The sequence below is a fragment of the Acanthochromis polyacanthus genome, chromosome 7 (assembly GCF_021347895.1).
Source record: "Acanthochromis polyacanthus isolate Apoly-LR-REF ecotype Palm Island chromosome 7, KAUST_Apoly_ChrSc, whole genome shotgun sequence".
Taxonomy (NCBI): domain Eukaryota; kingdom Metazoa; phylum Chordata; class Actinopteri; family Pomacentridae; genus Acanthochromis; species Acanthochromis polyacanthus.
Window position 1 is genome coordinate 40062379 of NC_067119.1, and position 22470 is coordinate 40084848.

At 43.4% G+C, this 22470-nt stretch overlaps 2 protein-coding genes across 8 annotated transcripts in view; both read right to left on the bottom strand.

The window, feature by feature from the left end:
- LOC127534684 (zinc finger protein 239-like) overlaps positions 1 to 22470 on the bottom strand; it is a 214726-nt gene that overhangs the window by 108445 nt on the left and 83811 nt on the right. The window lies entirely within an intron of this gene.
- LOC127534685 (zinc finger protein 239-like) overlaps positions 1 to 22470 on the bottom strand; it is a 121833-nt gene that overhangs the window by 83222 nt on the left and 16141 nt on the right. For 2 of the 3 annotated variants that reach the window (XM_051950548.1, XM_051950547.1), the window contains exon 2: positions 15102 to 15986. In XM_051950548.1, the coding sequence (XP_051806508.1) occupies positions 15102 to 15986 (885 nt within the window). Of the gene's footprint in view, positions 1 to 14732; positions 15987 to 22470 lie in introns of all 3 variants that reach the window. The other variant, XR_007942946.1, reaches the window with a different exon arrangement.

Consider the following 22470-nt stretch of genomic DNA (forward strand, 5'->3'; position numbering starts at 1 on the left):
GTTAGAGCCAATGAAACGTCAAAGTCTGTATTCTTAGTAGAAAATATGGATTCATCCATATATATACTCTTACAGGGACTTTCTGGGTCTAACCCTAACAAATATAACAGAGGAAATCAAATATACAGAGGACATATTTTCATGGTGGGAGGGAGTGAAGGACAGAATAAAAAACTGCATATAAATTACAGCAAACAGAAAAGGTGGGAAGAGAATAAGGAGGAATACAAAATAAGACAACGGATGAACACTGAATTGGAAAAAATAGATGAAAATGCAGATTACAACATAACAAACTACTTATGTTTAAAGAAGGAACTGGAAACAATTGAAACAAAAAAAATGTAAAGGTGCAATAATTAGAAGTACAGCAAAATATGCCATTGAGGGTGAAAGGTGCACGGGGTATTTTCTTGGTTTGGACAAAAGAAAACAAGAGAAGTGTTACATTCAAGAACTCATAAACATCCATCCATCCATTCACCGCTTTATCCTCACTCGGGTTGCGGGGGGGCTGGAGTCTATCTCAGCTGACTCGGGCGAAGGCAGGGGACACCCTGGACAGGTCACCAGTCTGTCACAGGGCTACATATACAGACAAACAATCACACTCACATTCACACCTACGGACAATTTAGAGTAATCAATTAACCTCAGCATATTTTTGAAATGTGGGAGGAAGCCGGAGTGCCTGGAGAAAACCCACGCATGCACAGGGAGAACATGCAAACTCTATGCAGAAATATCCCCAGGCCGGGATTTGAACCAGGGATCTTCTTGCTGCAAGCACTACTCCACTGTGCAGCCCCAACTCATAAACAGTAAAGGGGAAAAGGTTAGTGTAACTGAGGACATTCTGGGAGAGGTACAGGGTTTCTATCAGGAACTCTTTGCCAGTGAGGGTGTGGATGAGGAAGCTCTTGAGGAAGCTCTTGGGACCCTGAGCAGCCAGCTTCCTCCTGAGGAAGCTGAATGGTGTGACTCCCCCCTCACTTTAGGGGAGGTGGAGGCAGCCATCGGTGGACTCAGGAGGAACAAAAGCCCTGGCTCCGACGGCATAACCTCTGACTTCTACATTTCTTTCAGAGACCAGCTGGCCCCGGTCCTTCTCTCCCTCTACCACAGCATGGAGGAGCAGAGGTGCACCCCCAGGACCTTGACGCTCGGTTTAGTAAGTCTGATGTACAAGCAGAGAGGGGACAGATTGTGCCTAAAGAACGATAGACCCATCAGTCTACTCAACACAGACTACAAAATACTGGCAAAAATACTGGCAAACAGGTTAAAAAGCGTAATACATAACATAGTAGGTCAGACACAATCATACAGTATACGTGGGAGGGACATATCAGACAATACTCACAGTAAAACATGGGGTGGAACAGTTATGGGGGGGGATCTATATGACAGCTGACTTCCATAAAGCTCTTGACAGAGTGGAATAGAAGTTTCTATGGGGGGTAATGACAAAACTGAGGTTCAGGGACAGGTACATGGGATGGTTAGAACGACTATACAACAATGCACACAGTCAAATAAAATGTAATGGTTTTTTGACACAGCCAATTCACCTTCACAGATCGAACAGGCAGGGCTGTCCTCTCTCTGCACTTTTGTACAGTTTGGTGGCTAAGCCCAGTGGCGGTTTTTCACGGAGGCCAAGGGAAGCCTGGCTTCCCCAAAAAAATATGCAAGAAAGAAAAAATATAAATAATCTTCACCACTATGTATTTTATGTTTTATATTTTTGTCATTCCTTGTTGTCAAAACACTACATCAGGCATTTCTGCTTTGTGAGGAGCAAAACAGCGCCCCTCTTGTCAAGCTCTTTTGTGCATTACACTACGTCCGTCATGCCCTCTGCGCTGTCTGTCTGTTCAGAGGCCAGCTTCGCCTTGCCTCCCTTAGAGAAAAAAACAGCCCGTATTAGCATCTCATCTGAAAGTGGTTTATACCGGCGGATTCATGACGATCTAAGCTGTCCATCGGCGTTTGTGGCCGCCGCTGCGGCCGCCGCTCCGGCCACCGGACATTCTTTAAATTCCTATGCAAATTCGGCAGATTCATGACGATTTAAGCTGTCCATCGGCGTTTGCGGCCGCCGCCACGGCCGCCATTGCGGCCGCCAGACATCCGGCCGCTGCGGCGGCGGCCGCAAACGCCGATGGACAGCTTAGATCGTCATGAATCCGCCGGTATAAACCACTTTCAGATGTGATTACCACAGCGGGTTTCGCTCGTAGTGAGCGGCACGAAAAACATGACGACATCGTGTTGGTGCGCACGAAACCGAAACAAAAACTGACGTGACAGTTTCACGAATCCCCGTGAGACCGTGTTGCAACAGCTGTAATGGCTAAAGAACTTAATAAAGATGAGCTGGCAGTATCGTTCCTCATGCTGTCACTTTACATCACAGATGATGAAATCATTGAAAAGCTGATTGGCCAGGAGGTGACGGTGGTTTCACCCATATAGAGGAGGATGTGGCCTGGTACAAATATCGCTGACGGCACAAGGTATGTCAAGGTAAAATTCACTGACTATGTTCAGTCGCTGCCATATTCAGCGCAGTTTATGAACGTGACAGACCCCGAATATGTCCATGTAATCCATGATAGCCAGGTGAAAGTCTGCAGTCTGTGTATACAGCAGGGCCACATCCTTCAGTAATGGGAATGTATGAATGTCTGAATGGGGATTCTGGTGTCATGTGTGTAATGAGCAGGGACACTATGCAAAGGAGTGGGAGCTGTGTCACAATCAGATGAAAAATTGTTTTTGTACTAGGAGTGAAATTGATATTTCAGAAACTCTGTTTCTGTGTCAGAGGATGGAGACGTGTGTGAGTGAGCAGGAGGAAGGCGTGCTGAATGGTGTGGAGCAGGAACAACTGAGGAAGGCACTCACCAGTACAATGGGCTCTGGAGGCGTTGGGCTTCCTGCTCCTGCACGGACGAAGGACGCTCAGCCGGAGAGCCTGAACTGGGAGGAGGTGGTGGAGAAACTGGCCTCTGAGAAGCCACAATGTGCTCCGAATGGAGTGGATGAGGAGACAGAAGAAACCGTCCCTGATGGGCCAAGGTAGAGCTGGTGGGAACCCGACCACATGTCTGCTATCCTATGACTCGGAATTAAACCTCTTGGACAAAAACACGGTTGTGACATGGCTCGTAAACTCACCCTCAAACTCACCAATAGATTGTAAGATTCTGGCAAAGCAAACGGCAAACCGGTTGAAAACAGGAATTAGTAACAGTAGTTCACAGTCAAGCATATAGTATACCAGGGAGGGACATTTCACATACAATATTGACAGTTAAACATGGGATGGAACAGCTGCAGCAGGAGGGATGGATTTATATCACAATAGATTTGAACATGACTAAAACTACTGTACAGTAATACACACAGTCAAATCAAATGCAACGGTTTCTTGACACAACCAATACCACTACAACACCCCACTAGGCAGGGCTGTCCTCTCTCTGCACTTCAGTACAGTTTGGTGGCTGAGTCACCGCCCCAGCTCATCACAAAGGATAGCCAAATCACAGGGATAGTAACACCAGCACATAGACACATAAAATAATTCAATATGCAGACAACACAAACATTTTTGTAAAAAACACAGAACAGGTGGACAGTGTAAAAACGCACCTAGAAACATACTGCAATGCATAAGGAGCAAAAATTAATAATTAATAATTCTGGTCTCACACAAAACAATAATAATGGATTAGATTTATATAGCGCTTTTCAGGCATACTCAAAGAACTTCACAATGGCTCCATTATTCATTCACTCACACATTCTCACTCTGGTGGTGGTAAGCTACATTTTTAGCAGACTGACAGAAGAGTGGCTGCCAAGCCGCACCTACGGCCCCTCCGACCAACACCAGCACTCACACACCAGTGTGAGAGTCGCAGCACTGGAGGCAAGCCAGGTTAAGTGTCTTGCCCAAGGACACAACAGCACATAACTAGGCAAGAGCAGGAATCGAACCGCCAACCCTTCAATCATTGGACGACCAGCTCTACCACCTGATCCACAGCCGCCCCAATAATAAGCAATTATAAGCAAGGAGGGTTAAACCTAATAGGTATTCACATGAAGAAACTGGCACTCAAACAAAATCATAATCAAACATCTGGACAAAAAAAAATCAAGCATTATGGAAAGGTTATCTCATGCAGCAAATCAATAATCTTGGCAACTTCCAGTTATGTCAAATAAGCCCACGTACTCACTATGCACATTTGGACAGCTTTTACAGGGTGGTCACGGAGGCATGGGCACGACCACTGGTGAAGGCCCAGGATAGCACCAAAGCTCACGTGTTAGCTCAGCCGGTCTTCTACAACCCAGACTGTGTGCAGGCCCTTCTGGGCGGCTCCCTCGAGGTGGTGGGCCTGGTGACCATCGGCCAGATGTTGGGTTGGAGAGGAGAGACGGACCAGCAGCACATTGTAAAGCTACTGAAGGAGAGCATAATAAGGGTCAGGAGACAAGATGTAGAGGTCAGATGTCGAGCCATTGAAGAAGCCATGCCGTCCGAGTGGAGGGCTGCCGGGGGGGATGGGAGCTGGCGCCTGAGGGCGAGTATTGCCCCCCACCCCTCCTTCCCCCCGAGAAGTGATAAATAATTTGCTAAAATTGTTCTTGACTTATGTGTTGAAATGTCAGGAGTTGTGATATGCGGAGGGGACTAGAATATACACCTGCATCCTGCATTGGACTCCTCTTCCAATATGAGGAAAATGCGAGGCAGTACATGCTGAAAAAAAAATTATTGAAAGAGCTCGGTATGATTGATATATGGAGAGACCTCCACCCAAACAAATGTTTGTTTTTTCTCCCATTCCCATGCAGTGTTTTCTAGGTTAGATTATTTTTTTCATGTTGAATTCTGACAGGCATAGGATAACTGATTGTAAAATAGGCGTTAGGGATATCTCCAACCACGAAGGAGTCTACCTAACAATACATTTAGATATAAAACTAAAAGAAAGAGTTTGGACACTAAATCTCGATCTCCTTAATGAGACAGAATTTCAGAAACATACTCAAGAAGAGTTTGCAGATTACAGGTGTCACAATCATAATGAAAACATTTCTCCAAGTGTACTATGGGATGCTGCTGAAGCAGTCCTAAGAGGTAAACTGATAATGTGGTCTTAGGAGAGGAAAAAGAAAAAGAGAAACAAATATCTGATAAAGTAAAGGAGCTTAAACTTTTCGAAGCAGAGCATATGAAAAATAATAATGCAGAGAGATTAGAACAGTTAACTTTGACCAGGCGGACTTTAGATGAACTTGAAGAAATTGATGAATTTTGTGCAATGAAAATCGGGTAGTCAAAAAAGCAAAATTTATTAATTTTTTTTTTTTAAAAAGGAAAATGTATTAAAAATAAAGTTAAAAAATATATGGGTTCTGTAAAGTGAATTGAATTGGCTGTGGTGCTACATAAATAAAACTGAATAGAATGGTGTCAAGTTGACCTCAAGGATAATAGGAAAGTTAAGTATTTTGGTCAGAAGGACCTCTGTCACGTTGAAGCTTTTAATTGTTGAGAGAAGTGAATGTCCTCCGTTGGCCAGATGTTCCCAGATGGCATACAGAACTTTAGCCTGTGAAAACATTTGCTCATCACTAGTGTTATGTTTCCTCCTCTCAGGACACTACACAAGATTTTTAAGGTCGTAAACAGGGAAACTAACAAAAACTACACACTCAAGATGGGGTTAAAAATAAAAAAGCAGTCACGAGTACAGAATAGCTTGATTCTCTCATTCAGAGATTCAGACTCAGTATTGTAAAGAAAGCCAGCTGATGTGCTGAACCTTCTGAACCACCCTCCTCATCCAAAAGAAGCATCAAAACCCTCTCTTTATAATGTCTCCCAGCCAGGCTGATCACCAACAGCCCACACCTGAGCTCCATTTCACAGGTGCAGCTGATCTACCTGATGATCAGAATGCGCTGAGACCTGGTTTTTGTTTAAAAAAAAAAAGCCCAAAAACTTTTCTTGTCAATCCATAACACTAGATTGCTAATATGGCTGTTTTTCACGCAAAATGTTTTTTAAAGCCTTGTTTTGTTTGTATCACATCCTTTGTCTGGAGACTTTTAGGTTACAGATTGGATGGTGCCAGAAAGTTCTCATGAGATTATTGTTTCCCTCTCCCCTATGTCACGCTAGCACCAAAAACTGAAAATGATGGTCCCTCTACTCACTTCAACAACAAGGCAGACATGCTGCTAAGAGTGTTCCTCCAGACACACAGTCAGACATGTTGAAGACATAAAGTCAATATTGGAGCTCTTCATAGAACCATCTGTTGAAAATATTGTACCAATTGTACCAGTATTGTCCAGTGGTTTCTCACATGTCCATTCCATGAGAAGAGTCAAAGTTTTGGTGGGAATAGTTGTTTTCCTCACTCCTGTGCTGGATCAACTGAAAAGTGTGAACTCTGCTTTGTGGATATGTTCAGTCTCACAGAGACAAGTTTAAACAGTTTGGGCTCAGATTGCCCCCAGAGGAACACCAACGCTGCAATACGTGTTCAGCACACTAAAAATATCGTGATAATTTCATGCTTAATAAGTTGTCCCATCAAATCAGGAAAAGTCATGAAATATGAAGCAAAAAAGGAAAGAAAAGCCAACTATTACTTTTTGAATGATAAACATTGAATGGAGATAACTGGAGGGTTAAAACACACATGAATTGACTTCTGTTTGACTTCTCCAGGAATAGTAAAAAGAGACAAGAACTGAATAAAAGGAAACACAAGGTCAGACCACTCCTCTATGGAGGGTGGCCTAGACCATCCAGGGATGTCCAGAAATAACTCCGTGTCAGAATAATAGTCTGCTCAAAGACGGAAAATTCATTCAGAAAGTCAGAAGATTTACATAGTGGAGGAAATCAATTATATGGAGGACAAATCACTCTGGTGGGAGGAAGTTAAAGAGTAAAGTGCAATAATTAGCAAACAGAAAAGGTGGGAGGAAAATAGAGAAGAATTTAGAATTAGAGAGCAGATATAAACAAAGATAGAAAAAATAGAGGGAAATACAGCACACAACATAACAGAGTATCAATGTCTGAAAAAAGAACTGGAAATAAAAACAAAAAATGCAAAGCTGCGACTATAAGGAGTACGACAAAACAACGGAGGGAGAGACAACTTCTAAGGTTTGTAAAAAGAAAGCAAGAAAGATGCCTTATAAATAATTAACAAGCAAAAAGTGGGAAAAATAGACAAAACTGAGCAGATAAGAAGAGGTACAGCATTTCTACCAAGATCTGTTTTCCAGAGAAGGAGTGGAAGGAGAAGCTCTCAGGGCCCCGAGGATGCCGAATGGTGTGACTCCCCCCTGGTTTAGGAGAGCTGGAGGAGGCCATCAGTAGACTCAGGAGGAACAAAGGCCCTGGCTTGGACGGCATAACCTCTGACTTTTACATCTCTTTTAGAGACCAGCTGGCCCTGGTCCTTCTCTCCCTCTACCACAGCATGGAGGAGCAGAGGTGCACCCCCACAACCTTGACGCTCGGTTTAGTAAGTCTGGTGTACAAGCAGAGAGGGGACAGATTGTGCCTAAAAACCTACAGACCCATCAGCTTACTAAGCACCTCAAGCAGCTCTTCCAGCCTCACCTCCAGCTTTACCTCCAGCTTCACCTCCAGCCTCACCCCTAGCCGCTTTTAAGTCACACCTCCAGCCGCTCTTCAGCTGCACCTCCAGTCGCTCTTCAGCCTCACCTCCAGCCGCTCTTCAGCCGCTCCTCCAGCTGCTCCTCCAACTGCTCCTCCAGCTGCTCTTCAGCGTCATCTCCAGCCACTCTTCAGCCACACCTCCAGCCTCACCTCCAGTATCACCTCCAGCCGCTTTTAAGTCGCACCTCCAGCCGCTCTTCAGCTGCTCTTCAGCTGCACCTTCAGCCTCACCTCAAGCCTCACCTCAAGCCTCACCTCCAGCCACTCTTCACCCGCACCTCAAGCCGCTCTTCACCAGCACCTCCAGCCGCTCTTCAGCCTCATCTCCAGCCGCTCTTCCAGCCGCACCTCCGGCCTCATTTTCATCAAAGCTGTACACCACCAGGGTATAAATACTGTCTTTCGGGTCATTTTTTACCCGGCAGTTAGTCACAACAAAAAAATTAGTCATATAGGACTAAAACACACATCCACATCACACACACCTCTACAACCACAACGACACACACAGACACACACAGACACACACATGCGTGTGCACAAACATGCACAAAATGAAAAACTTAGATGATGCGTGCCACTGATTGATCTCAGATAAACTAAGGACAGGCGCATCATTACCTATCCATGACCCCACACAACCCAAGTTCACAGACAAAACATGCAACACACACATGCAGGCGCACACACACACACACACCCATGTCTGGTTCTTAAATCCCCGTCGGGACTTACCATTGACTCCCATTCATATCTAACCCCTAATCCTTACCCTAACCCTAACCCAGACCAAAACAATGCCTAACCCTAAAGAAACTTTTTTGCACTTTTACTTTTTTCAGTAACAACAACATGGCCAAGAAAACACTGTTTCCCCCCGTGGGGACCTCATTTTTGGTCCCCACCGTGACACGAGTCCCCACCTATACAGCACATAGTCAGGTTGAAGTCCCCACCGGTATAGCAGACACAAGTACACACACGCACACGCATGTACGCACGCACGCGCGCGCGCACACACACACACACACACACTCACACAGGAACTGAGAGTGTGCTACTGATTGAAACTAAAACTTTCTTGTGCAGGTGCCACATCAACCATCCATAACATATCTCAAGTTTTACCAATTTCAAACAAATGAAACATTTCTTGAAAGCATCCTCCTGCTCCGATGCTCTGGCTCAATCAGCCAAATGATGAACAGCTGTGTGGAGAGCGCAGCTGGCTTGAATAGACAATCACTGCAGTATATAAGCCGGCCTTTTTACACAGTTCACTGCCGGCTCATTGTTCCATGCTCCATGTTCACCTGCCAAGACCACGACACACTCCGCCAAATCCTGCACTTCGTTTCCTGTATTCCGTCTACTGGACACTATTTCACTTTTGGACTATTACCTACCCTCGCCACGTCTCTCCCTCGACTCAGCCAGTTTTGACTCAGGACTAATGCTCTGGACCTCTCGTGAGTCTTCTTCCCCAGTATTTTAGTTTAGTTTTGGTTGTTAGTTTTTCTTGGCCTTCAGGTCCGCCCTTGGTTCAGTTTAGTTTTGTTCTCTTCGCCTTGTTTTCCTCTGTCATAATTAAGAGTTTTTTCTGTTTATTTACTTTTGTTGATATTAAATCATTAATAATTTCACCCACTTGTCTGTGCCTGCTGCTTGGGTTCAAACCTCTGACTTGTGACAGAATGAGCCGGCCACCCAAGAACCCAGCAGGCGCCCCAGATTTGTTTCCTGTTCTCCCCGATTCATATAATGTCAACTCCGACCAGAACTCCCCATTTTAGGGAACCCGGCTGGCAATTAAGCTGCCATCCCAGAGGCGACGTGGCTCCCAAAGGAAGGGTTCCCGGCTAGAATCTCCAGGGAGGTCCCCAAGTGCCTCCCTGGAGATATTTTTTTCTTGTGAGGAAAATAAGCAATTTTTCTATGCTCTTAGCGACCTGTACTGGGACTGGTGGGGGGACCACCGAAATGTTCTGGTTATCCAGGGCCAGCGATTGGCTGCCCAGAAACCCGGGTTTATTGGCCGCCTTCCCGATTATATCCGGGATTTTTTTAAACACTCCTGTGCCACACGTCACCCCTCCAATCCCTGAACCTCACCACTTCAGTCTCCAGCGTGATAGCCCACCTGTCCCTGATTCCCCGTTAGCCGCTGAGCTTGCCGCCACAAAGGCTGGTCGCCGAAAGTGCGGCTCTAGAAGACGAAGAAACTTCCCTATTCCTGTCCCTGAGGAGCTCTGCGCCACCTCACCTGCGGTGCTGGAGGGGCCCCATGTCACCTCGCCTGTTGTGTTAGAGGGGCCAGATGCATCCTCACCTTTTGAGCGGGTCGACGCTGCCACTATTTCCGAGCAGGTCGACGCCGTCTCATTTCCCGCTGAGGTGAGACCCCGTGCCGCCTTAGTGTCACGGCCGAGTGGGGTATGTCTCTCAGATTGAAGCCTTTAAAATAGAATTAAATTGGATAGTTTGGATTACAACGATTAAAACTGACAACGCCACCTAGTAAGGGATTAGGACCCGTTTTAAAAGAGGTTCTTAACCCAGAGGTGAGCAGTGCATAACAGAGGGTAAAACAATTCTTTCTATTCTAATAAATTTATTCATAAAAAAATACCCATTTGACCATAACCGATAAAAGGTTAACAGACTAAAAGTTCTTAAAATAAAGTCCTAGCAGAATGGGCGACCACTGGACTCGTCATGCGGGGCCTTCTCTCTCTGACGGGGGTTGAGGGGAGCTGCTTCAGTCCTCCGGGGCCGCGGCGCTACGCCTCGCGATCACGCAGGCTGGGGAGCCTGGGAAAAATAGAGGATCTGCCAGTGGGGGAAGTAATAACAGTTGAGCACCGCCGTGCGTTCCAGACCTGGCCCCACTAACCCACAATAAACAAGGCTGGAGCCACATATTTTAGTTCACCAGAGTTTAAGACGATAACAAACCAAACCTCAGCCTGAGCTGACCGTCCTGTTTCTACAGCCCGTCTGTGAACACAGATCACACACAAACACAACTCCAAAATGACTGGAAAAGTCATAATTCCATCTATTTGCTTGCAAGTTGGATAGAATAGATCATTCAGCATGACAATCTGCTTCATATCTGTCTTTGGTTTCATTTCACACATTAAGTAACCAAGCCTGAGTAAACTCCCAGTTAGCCCATAGCCTTTAAACTCTGATTAGCAGCTCACAGCCACATATCCTCCAAACAAAACACAAACTCTGCATTTTAAATGAACTGTCTCTCAACCATTGACGATCTTATGATCTTCATAAGCCACTGAATTTAGCTGCAGCCGCTGTTCATCTTAAACTTAAACATCCAGCCGTGAAAAATGGCTCCTCCGGTCCAGTAATAGTTAGGTGTTGTCCTCCGTTTGTTGGTAGTTTTGTGCTGTCCCTTTGTTTTTTTTATCCCTCCATCAGCTTTACGTCTTCACCGCTGCTAGCCTGGATAGCCTTTAGAATGCTAACCGGCTCCACCGTGCTTATCTCATGAATATTCAATTAGCCATGTGCTGCTTATGCAGATCAATAACTTTAGCACTGAACAGGAAGGAGTATCTACCTGATAGTTACGATAGAGAGTTGAGAGGATGTTTTTTAGTGGCACTCTGCACCTGTCCCTTATTTAGTTGTGAGAAAGTCGGCAACCCTAGCCAAGAGCCCCTTGGTATGCGGTAGAACTTAAGTCCTTCTTGAGTATTTCAGTTTATACAACCAAAAACACAACAACCTAACATTATGATGCCGATAGTTCAGTGTTAGCTTTTAGTTTTGCTACTTCATGTGCTGCGAACAATGCCAGGTAAATGATATGAAGCAGTACTTCCGGCTCCATGATGCGCACGCAAATTGTTGATGACGTACAGCCATGGCCATAAGTTTGGACACAAGTACCATGACGCTTGTGAATCTTAGAAAATACCACAAAATTGTCACTTACAACACAGTACACAACTCCTGAGAACTATATTAAGTTTCATATTTTTAAAAAAACATCAAAAGAGTTTGGTGTCATTTTGTTATTCTTACCAAATTTGGTTGTGAAAGTACTGCATTTTTTGTTATTTTCTTCTAATATTATGTTTTGGGAACAAAGTTGTTCCAATTGTTGGAATTTATTCATAATATTATATCCCTTGTTGATTTGTTGACTAATTAAACTGGTGCTGTCAAAAAATATTAGTTATGTTCTGTAATAGACATCAAAACAGACACAGTAAGTCATGCTGTGTCCAAACTTATGGCCATGGCTGTAGGCTCTGATGGGGTCTATAGTGTGGTGTCAGGGCAGTTTTAGAGATCTCTGTTCCTGTGGCTAACCGTATTTCTCTTTCTGTGGACAGGAGCGGTTGGGCCGTCTGACGAGTGGCTGGCTGATTCTCCCTGAGGTGGTGGTCCCCTCATTCCCTGTACAGTAGAGCACTTGGGTGACCGTCCATGGTCTTGGGTTTGTTTTGCACGTGTGGTGTGTCGTATTTAGACCCTCCCCTTCCTTTTTTCAGTCAGTCATTCTAGTCTGTTAAGCCCTCAGCCCTGAGTTCAGTGGTTAGATGCTCGGTGGCTGCACCCTGGAGGTCCTAAAGGACTGTATTTATTTGAGCTGTCTCGTGGCACCGCCACTAAGGTTTTTAATTTTGCAATATTGGTACTTTAACAGATTGAATATTTGGTAAATAAATGTCTCCAGTGTCTCTCGTACCTGTGTGACCTTCTTCCTGAATTGGAGTGGTGGTTCCTCTGGTTGGGTTTCCTGGGGTGAAATTCCCCCAGGTGGTGTTGTTGGCAATTTGATAACTAGCCAGAATACATCATTTTTGGTCCCCACTGTGACACGAGTCCCCACCTATATAGCACACAGTCAGGTTCAAGTCGCCACCGGTATAAATAAACACGTACAGAGAGAGAGAGAGAGAGAGAGAGAGAGAAACTGAGCGTGTGCTACTGATTGATCTCACAAAATCTAAAACTTTCTTGTGCAGGTGCCACATCAACCATCCACAACAAATCTCAAGTTTTACCAATTTCAAACAAATGAAACATTTCTTGAAAGCATCTTTATCTAACGGGGAATGTGTTCAGAGGCTAGAAAGGTGCTGCACATGACAACACCACCAGTTCTCTTTGCTGAAGCCATGAGGGCAGTTTTCAGGTTTCAGTACCCAGCAGGTCAGAGATCAGATTTTTTTTTTTCAGTCATCCAGGAGTAACAAGGACTGTAAAACAAATACTGTGTGCTGCACGTGTGACAAATACAGTTGCATTCTGTCCTCCAAGTGTTAATTAGAGCTTAATATGTTCGTAATATTTTGCTTTGAATCTGTTATTTTTCTATTCTTATGATTGATGTAGGTTATGCTGGTTGTCAGTGGGAGCAATGATTCAAAAGATGAGAGAATTCTAGTATTTTGTAGTTTTACATTCCATTGTACAGTATAGAGCCATGGCCATAAGTTTGGACACAAGTACCATGGGGGACAAGCTGGAGCAGACAGGAGTGGACTCTCACCTCACAATGTGGCTGCTGGATTACCTCACCAACCGGTCACAGTTTGTGAGGGCAGGAGACTGTGTGTCCGATACTGTGGTCTGCAGTACAGGGGCCCCACAGGGGACTGTCCTTGCCCCCTTTCTTTTCATCCTCTACACTGCACACTTCTCCCATCACACAACAAACTGCCATCTTCAGAAGTTCTCTGACAACTCTGCCATCATCGGCCTCATCACAGACGGAGATGAGGAGTACAGAGAACTTAACCGGGACTTTGTGGACTGGTGCCTGCTGAACAGCCTCCAGATTAATGCGGTGAAAACCAAAGAACTGGTGGTGGACTTTAGCAGGAAGAGACACACTTCTCCTATACCAGTGAACATCCAGGGAACGGACATTGAGATTGTGGACTCCTACAGGTACCTGGGTGTTCACTTAAACAAGAAACTGGACTACGAATACCAACGCACTTTACAAGAAAGGTCAGAGCAGACTCCACCTGCTCAGAAAACTGACGTCCTTCGGGGTGGAGGGAGCACTTCTGAAGACCTTTTATGACTTTTATGACTCTGTGGTGGCATCAGCCATCATGTATGGACTGCTGGAGCAGCAGCATCACGGCTGCAGAGAGGAAGAGACTAAAAAAACTGGTAAAGAAAGCCAGTTCTGTCCTGGACTGCCCCCTTGATACTGTGGAGGTGGTGGGAGACAGGAGGATGATGACAAAGCTGTTGTCTATCATGGAGGACACCTCCCACCCCCTGCAGGAAACAGGAAGATCAATGGGCAGCTCCTTTAGTGGCAGACTGCTTCACCCACGGTGCCTAAAGGAGAGATACCGCAGGTCCTTCCTTCCTGCTGCAGTCAGACTTTACAATCTAGCCTGCTCCCAGTAATTTCTGCTCACCCATTTACAAACTGTGCAATAGAAAATGTAAATAATGACACTGTCCAATTTCAAAAAAATCTTGCTGTAGATATTGTTTCCTTCCTTTTCTTCTTCTGAAGAAATTTTTCATAATCATATATATATGCACTGTGTGCTTTCTGTGTGCTGCAATCTCTCTCTTATTCAATGTCCTATTGCTGCTGTACAATGGTAATTTCCCCGCTGTGGGATTAATAAAGGTTTATTCTATCTATCTATCTATGTAAATGTTCATCTGTTTGAAAACATTCAAAACATTTCATGAAGCAGTCATGGAGCTGTACATGTTTTATTACAACTTTATTTCACGTCCAGATCTCCTCTGCTGCAGTGACACACTCTGTTGTGTCCTACTGTCACAATGTCTCTGTATCTTGTTGCCTCCTTTTACTTGAAAGACAGCAGAACTCAAGCTGAGTGGATGTGAAAATGTTCCGAATAGCTTCAAAATATCTTCAATCACTGCTCTGCTGATGAAGGATGTCATGATAACAGAAATGTAGCAGTCTGTACCAATACCATATCCATCCAGACATTCAGTTTGGTTCTTCTGCCTGCTCCACCACCACCACAGTCCAGACTCCATCTGGTCTAATCATCAAGGATTGCTTACATACTTCCTCACAATTGTTGTTGAAGCACAGACTAAAGGTGCTTTAAATCTAAAACATCTACTTTTAACCTCTACCAATTCTTCCATGTTGTTTGAAGCTTAGTTCTGACATTATGTTTTCCACAGATGTTTCAGGATCATGACTTCTCAGCAGTGTGGAGTCTCGTGTGGGCTTTTAATTGATAACTACGGTTGAAGCTTTTTCCACAGGTTCCACAAGAATATGGCTTTCCCATTTTGTGAACTGCCATGTGCCTATAATGTGCTGATGAACTCGAAAATCTTTTTCCACATGTGTTACAAACATATGGCTTCTCACCTGTGTGACATCTAATGTGGGCAGTCAAATAGTCCCGTCGACTAAAGCTTTTTCCACAGGTTCCACAGGCATATGGCTTCTCACCTGTGTGACGTCTCATGTGGGCAGTCAAATAGGACCGTTGACTGAAACTGTTTCCACAGGTTCCACAAGCATATGGCTTCTCACCTGTGTGACATCTCATGTGGTCAGTCAAATGGGACCGTCGACTGAAGCTTTTTCCACAGGTTCCACAAGAATACGGCTTCTCACCTGTGTGGGTTCTGTGATGTTTGATTAAAACTGATTTATGCCTAAAAGCTTTTCCACAGACCTCGCATGTTGCAGATTTTCTTGCCTTGTCATTATCACACTGTCTCGCTGACGTTGGAGCATTGTCTACATCATTACTGTGACTGTTGTTACTCTGATGTCTTGGTTTCAGCTCGATACATCTAGTTGATCCCGAGTCTACATCCTTGTTTCCTTCCTGATCTGGGCTCTCAGCTGCACAAGAGATGTGAAACAGGAGCTGATCACTGTTTGGTTTTGGTTCACTGTGGTCATTTTCCTCATCAGCAGGAGTCACCTCAAAAGTATCAGTCTCCTGTTTCAATCCAATTAACTCTTCCTCCTGACTGGAGAGGAGTTCATCCTGTTCCACTTTAATTTGTGGTAACCCTGGGTTTAATTGGTCCACACTGGTGCACAATTCTTCCTGTTCCATTTTAATTTGAGAAATCTCGGGGTTTGATTGGTCCTGACTGGTGCAGAGTTCCTCCTGCTGATCTTTAATCCGTAGAGGCTCTGGGTCCTCATGGTCCACCATGGAGTTTCTCTCCTGGTCATGGGGCTGATGGTCAACGACAGTCTTCTCATTCTCACAGACATAAGACTGTGGGAGCTCTGGAGGGACAAAGAGACAAAAGATAATGGTTACTACTGTGAGGATGAGAGAACACACATCTGTCACTTTGTCCAGGACTGGCTGTCTCCAACAAAATCAGCTCAAGAGTCGAATGTTTGACGCAAAAAGAATATGATGGTTTATAATAGAAGTCTAGGAGCCATGAAACAGCAGCAGGAATGATACAAGCATCTCCAAATGACTGAACATTCCCATGAACACGGTGCTCCACAGTGGATACAGGATCACAAAGATTCTAATGGTAAACAGTGTGGGACCTTCGTCAAAATCCTTGGTCGTCCGTACAGCAAATTACGGACGACCAACTGCTGCCAAATCCAAATTTTTGGTAGTCCGTACAAATTTCTGGTCGTCCGTAATTCGCGGCGTTTTTTTTTTAGCTGAAGCAAAAAATAAAATTGATTAAAAAGTCACTTTTTTTAAATCTTTAATTATATCTAGTGTAACTTTAATACTACACTCCAGTAAGACTTAGATCATCATCCTGAGATCATTATGATCACTTTTAATATGGCAACTCTACAGAAATAACATTGAAAATTTAAATGTAGCATCAAGTCCTCCAGTAGCACTGAGATCATCATCCTGAGATAATTTTTAACATAACAACTATGTACATTATTACTAGTATGATCTATCTAACATTGAAATAAACTTATCTCTGATAAGCAAATATGGGATATTATAATATCATCATCATCATACCAAGTCTATATATCTTCATATCGAATACTAATATCTTCATATTATCATTAAATAGTCTCTCTGACCAACAAGAACAAATATGACTTAGACAAAAAAAAACATCACAATCATTTGATCACAAATGATTGATCACAACATGTCTCCTTGGATGCGTTTGATGTGGATCCCTTAGATGTTGAAGGTTGCACATCATCACTGACACCAGCATCAGCAGCTTGACCAGTATCCTCAGACTCAGAGCTGTCCTTGGCAGTTTTGGGGTTTTTCACCCCCTGTATGTATCTCCACATAGTTAGCACAAAGTCTCTTAGTTAGCACAAAAATAGCACAAAAATTTCATACCAAAAAAGTCCTAAGACCACATCATCCCTGAGAATATTCCTTGAAAACAAAACCCAAGCGTCTGCCCTAATAACCTGTGTGATCCAAACTGAGACCTGTGTGGAGATGTGGGAATCGAACCTCCAAACATCGAATAATAAGAAAAATCGGAAATGAAACTCTTCATTATCCATTATAGCCCCCTCTGTACTGTCATTCAGTGATCGAAGCGAGACCCCTAAGTAAAGTTGGGAACCGAAGCAATGAATATAAATAAATGGTTAGAGTCGGAATCGACATCGCTCAACATCCACACGAACCCCAACCGGAAACTGAAACCTGTGCGAAAGCGATGCGCAATGACACAAGATGACGGCCTCCTGCAGGTTGAGAACCAAGAAGTTATTCGTTGTTTTAAATTGGTAAGAAATCATTTAATATGTCTTTCTGAGCGGCAGTCGTCTGGGCGGACGAGCAAGAATGTAGATATCGTAATGACGAGTCGTTCGGACAAGTTTCAGGTCGCTACGGACGAGCGGACGAGCGCAAAGGTCCCACACTGGGTAAACACTAGGGCTGCAACTAACGAGGCGTCGAGTAATCGTCTGAGCACGATACGTCATCAAAAGCGGAAGTGAGCATGCAATGCAACAGAAACCAGCGTCCGACCGGAGCACGCTGCTTAGAAGTCTCCTACTTTCCGGACTCCACACCGTTGAAAATATAGCGGCTGCCCTGTGGGATGTGTTGACGAACTGGGGGTTGCAAGAAGAGAAACAAGTGGCCATCACATCGGACAATGGCACTAATATCCAATATCACAATATATATTGATATCGCAGTTCTTGACACCTAAACACCATATTATGAACCCATCCTCTCTTCCTCACAATGTGTCTCCGTTCACCGTTAACTATTCACCTGAACACTTCATGATGTTCTACATGTGTAGTGGAGTTAATGATTCCACTTGCCATCTCATGTTACATATTTGGTTCCCACGGTGACCACTGGATATGGCGTGGACGCATAACGTCCGGGCCCCTGCAGACTTGGGGTGTGTTCCATAGACCCTTTATTTGTTTACAAACATTGTGACGTTTTTTTGTGGGCGGGGCTTATGCTGGAGGCAAAAGCGGAGCGAGAAGTCAAGCAGGACTGGGAGTATTTAGTTTGCGCTGGGAGTTTGCGCTGCAAACTCGAGCATTTTTAACCCGTTAAACTTAAGTGTACCGCCGGCGGAATTTAAAGAATGTCCGAAGGCTGCAAATGCGATTATATAAACACTATACGCCGATGGAAAGCTTAGATTCTCATGAATCCGACGGTATAAGCCACTTTAAGATGTGATTACCACAGCGGGTGAGAAAAACACATTTGTCCGACAAACAACTAATATCCATCCATCCTTTCTCTGTACACGGCTTTAACGTACACAGCGTGACTCACATTTCCGGGATCATTATTACACACAGATGAAAATATTTCACAAAAAACGGCCATAATCCAACCTTTTACATCCAGACGACACAAGCCAGTAAACTATTTTGTCCAAAACATGTCTTGAAGTCGGTATATAATCCACGAATCGGTCATTTTCAAGGAAATGCACCTCGCGATGCGCGTCCAATATTCCCTGTATTTCTTGTCATATTTAACAGGTTATTGTTTTTGATTGTATTTTTTTCTGTGTCTTGTTGTGTCCTTGTTCTTATGGTGTGTGTATTTGGACCCAGTGTCTGGAATAAAGCTGAATTGAATTGAATTGAATATTTTTTATTTACAAATAGAATATTAGCGATTTTTTGTACTGAAAATGGCTGGAATTGACTGCAGCTGATCGTCTCTGTCCAGTCTTTTTGCCTCAGTGCATTTAACCACAACGGTCTTTGTTCCCTCTGAGCACGAGTTCGGTGGAATCCTATAAAACTTTAATTTGCGTTCGCCAACGTCATTCTTCCTATGCTGGCATTCAAAAACACAGCAGGACGACATTTTAGAAAAGTTGATAGAGTCTAGTCCCTCAGTCTTTCGCCTTTCGGTCACGGCCGCGGGCTTCCTCTTTTGCCTCCAGCTAAAGCTGTGACGTCATTCGTGACGTGGGTCATTAAAGGGTCTATAGATATGAAGAGTCGATACGACACGCCCCTCTGAGCGCCGTGTCTACGGAGACACTAAGCTAGTGGGGGCAAAGTTTTAATATTTTCAATTGATGTCAATGGCACGAAAACTAAAACCAGAAGAATGCCGGCTCACTGTGCTGCATACAGTTGCACACGACGTCGCACGATCAAGACAAGGAAACTTGGAATAACTTTCCACATGTAAGAATAGTTTTTGGCTCTTTTTTCATTATTAAATCTTGTTGAGAGCTTCCAGTCTATGAGAGCTAGCTAGTTAGCCACTAGCAAAACACTAACACAGGCTAACAGCTGGACAACTAAATACCAGATGATTAATAGTAGCTGTAGTATAGTTGTACAAGCAGTAGTAGTAATACTAAAAGTACAAGCAGCAGTAGTAGTATAAGTAGCTGTTAGTCATAGAAGTAGTATCAGCATGTGTACTAGTATTACAAGTTGTAGTAGCAGTGACAGTATCAGCAGCAGTAGTTGGTGTATTACCACTGCTACTAGTAGTAATAATAATGATAATCATAATACATCAAATTTAAATAGCGCTTTTTGGGACACTCAAAGACGTTTTAAAAGTCAGACAGATAAGCAGACAGATAGTACTCGCATTACTATTCATACCACCAATACTACCAATGGTAGTTATAAAGCCTCACTCAATTATATCCAGATTAGCATCTATGTTATTCCTCCAAACCCATTTTATGATTGGGATTATAGGCAATTCTTTAGGACTGCTTTCAAATATTTGAAATGTTACCAAACAAGGTTATACTTATCAAATTAAAAAGCTTTGGTCTCCAATATATTGGCTAATTGAGTTCTTAGCACTTAATATATTCGCATGATTTCTTGATAAATATGTTGTTGTGTACATACTTATTTACTTCTCTGTCTATTTTTTCTCTTTACTCCATGTAGGTTTCCCAAAGACTATGGGTTGAGGAAGAAGTGGGAAGAAGCTCTGAGGAGAGAGGGGTTTGCTGCAACTATATAGCAGCCTAGATAGAGAGAGATAAATAAATAATAATTAATATTATAAATTAATATTAATAAATAAATACATTACATTTGCAATTAAATCTTTTGATCCTTTCTGGCCTGGTCGGTTTTTGGCCATAATGCTTGTCTGGACCACCAGTCCTCCTGAATCAGGTCTTCAAAGCGGATCCCTTCATCTTTGCATACCGGTGAAGCCCTCGTGAGTCTCCAGATGTCATCTCTCATTGTGCGTCTCGCAGATAGGATGATAATTTGCCGATGTTTGTTTTCCATCGCTCTCCCAGCTCTATGGACCACATCAACCGCTTTGTTCATCTTTTCCTTTAGTTTTGGAGCAATTTTTCCCAGGAGCTCCACCACTTCTGCTCTGATGTTCTCATTAACTCTCTCTCTTTTTCCCTTTAATGCGGAGGCACCATCGTTGCTTGTATCTTTCTTGGTTAAATAAACGATCCTTGACGTCATCATTTTCTTTCTTGAGTGAGTCGATTTGTTTTTCCATATCTTTAATTTTTGTTTTGCATTCTTTTAGCTCCTCTCAGTTAAGTTGCACTGACTTAGCAATGGTGGTCAGCATGGAGCTCTGTTGTTGCATCTGTCTGCTAACTTCTTCCATGCGGTCATCGACACGCTTTCCAAGGGAGTCGATGGCTTTCAGTATAGTGTCAGTTGATGTGATGCAGTCTTCTTCTTGAAACATATGTTTTGATTTCTTATCCACGTGAGTTTTTTCAGGACTGTTGGCCGGACTTGTCCCCCTTCTGTCTCGTTTGTTGCCCCTTGTTTGTGTTCAAACGATTTGTGAACGGGAGGTTTCTCGCTGCCGCGGGTTTCGTATGGTTGATTTTGTTCATTTTCAGGCCTTCTTTCCCCGTTTCTTTCTTTTCCTGTTTATAAAAGTGGACTATGTAACTTCAAATGCTTTCAACTTCAGGACCTTATGCGGAGCTCAGACGGATGCAACTGTGCAGATCGCCATCTTGCCGGACTGCCTATTTATTTTCAATGTGCATGCATTGCTTTGAATAGGAACTTTGCCCCCTCCAAGATGGCCGCCACGTAGGCACATCGCTTAGCCAGCTGCTACAGCGTGCTGGCATATCGTATGGGGGTATTATTGTAGCAAAACTATTTGTCAATGTGAATCGCGAGTTGTCTGTCTGTATTTCAATCCATGTGTCCGAAATGAGATTTGTCAATGTGTAAAAGAATAGTACAGCACAGTATCTACTCTTCATATCTATGGTGTGTTCCCACACATTGCGGTCTCAGTTTGCTGTGTCCAGTTGTCGTGGTAAGATGACCAGTTTAAGCTCCGCTAGCAAAATGCTAATTAAGTTTAACCTCCATGCTGAATAAATTGTTTTGTGTTTTTAACATTATCTGGAGATTACCACGTGCACGACTGTGACAGTAATATCAGTGTGTATTTGATGCCAATAGGGGCGCGGTAAAATTGGTTTTATATTCGACATTCGCTTGTTTTTTCCGTTTCTAGCCTTAATAGCCTCACGAAATCCGCACCAATTCCAGCCAGGTTGGTATTATTTTGTACAGTTAAGTCAGAGAGACATTTCACTGTTGCCATCAACTCACCAACCACAATGATTGTGGCGAAAACTAAAAGGATCAACGCTGAATGTCCGTCGGAGTTCCGTGCGGCAGCCGGAGCGTTTAGGGACCGTCGCAAAATTGCAATCGGTGATTTTTCTGTTTGGACAATCAAGGAGAAAAAAAACCCCATACAAATACTGTCTGTGTAAGTTTATTATACATCTTTCACAAGCATTATCTAGAAGAAAATGCATTTAAAAACACCTCACAAAGAAGAAGTGTTCATTCAATAAGAGTTATTTCTATTTCCATTTTTGGAAATTGCTCTCAGAGATTCCAGCCGACCAACCACAAAATATTTGTCATGTGTTCTGCTGTTCTTTTACGACCATTATGTCCAACAGATAAAACATTTCAATATATACCAGAAAAAATGCATGTCCATTGAGTGTGATATAAATATTTCTCCAATTTATTTTGGAATAACTTGACCTACCGACACCATTCAACTTGTTATCTGTTGTTAAGGTCAACATTGATCTTTCACAACCATTATCTGCAAGAAAATCTGCTGAAAATATTCTCAAAATTATAAGTAATAATTGTGTATATTTTAGACATATTACTTAGTTTTATTTAGAAATAGCTCACAAGAAACTTGACTTACAAACACCATTCAACTTGTTATGTGTTGTTAAGGCCAACATTGATCTTTCACAACCATTATCTCTTAGAAAATCTGCTA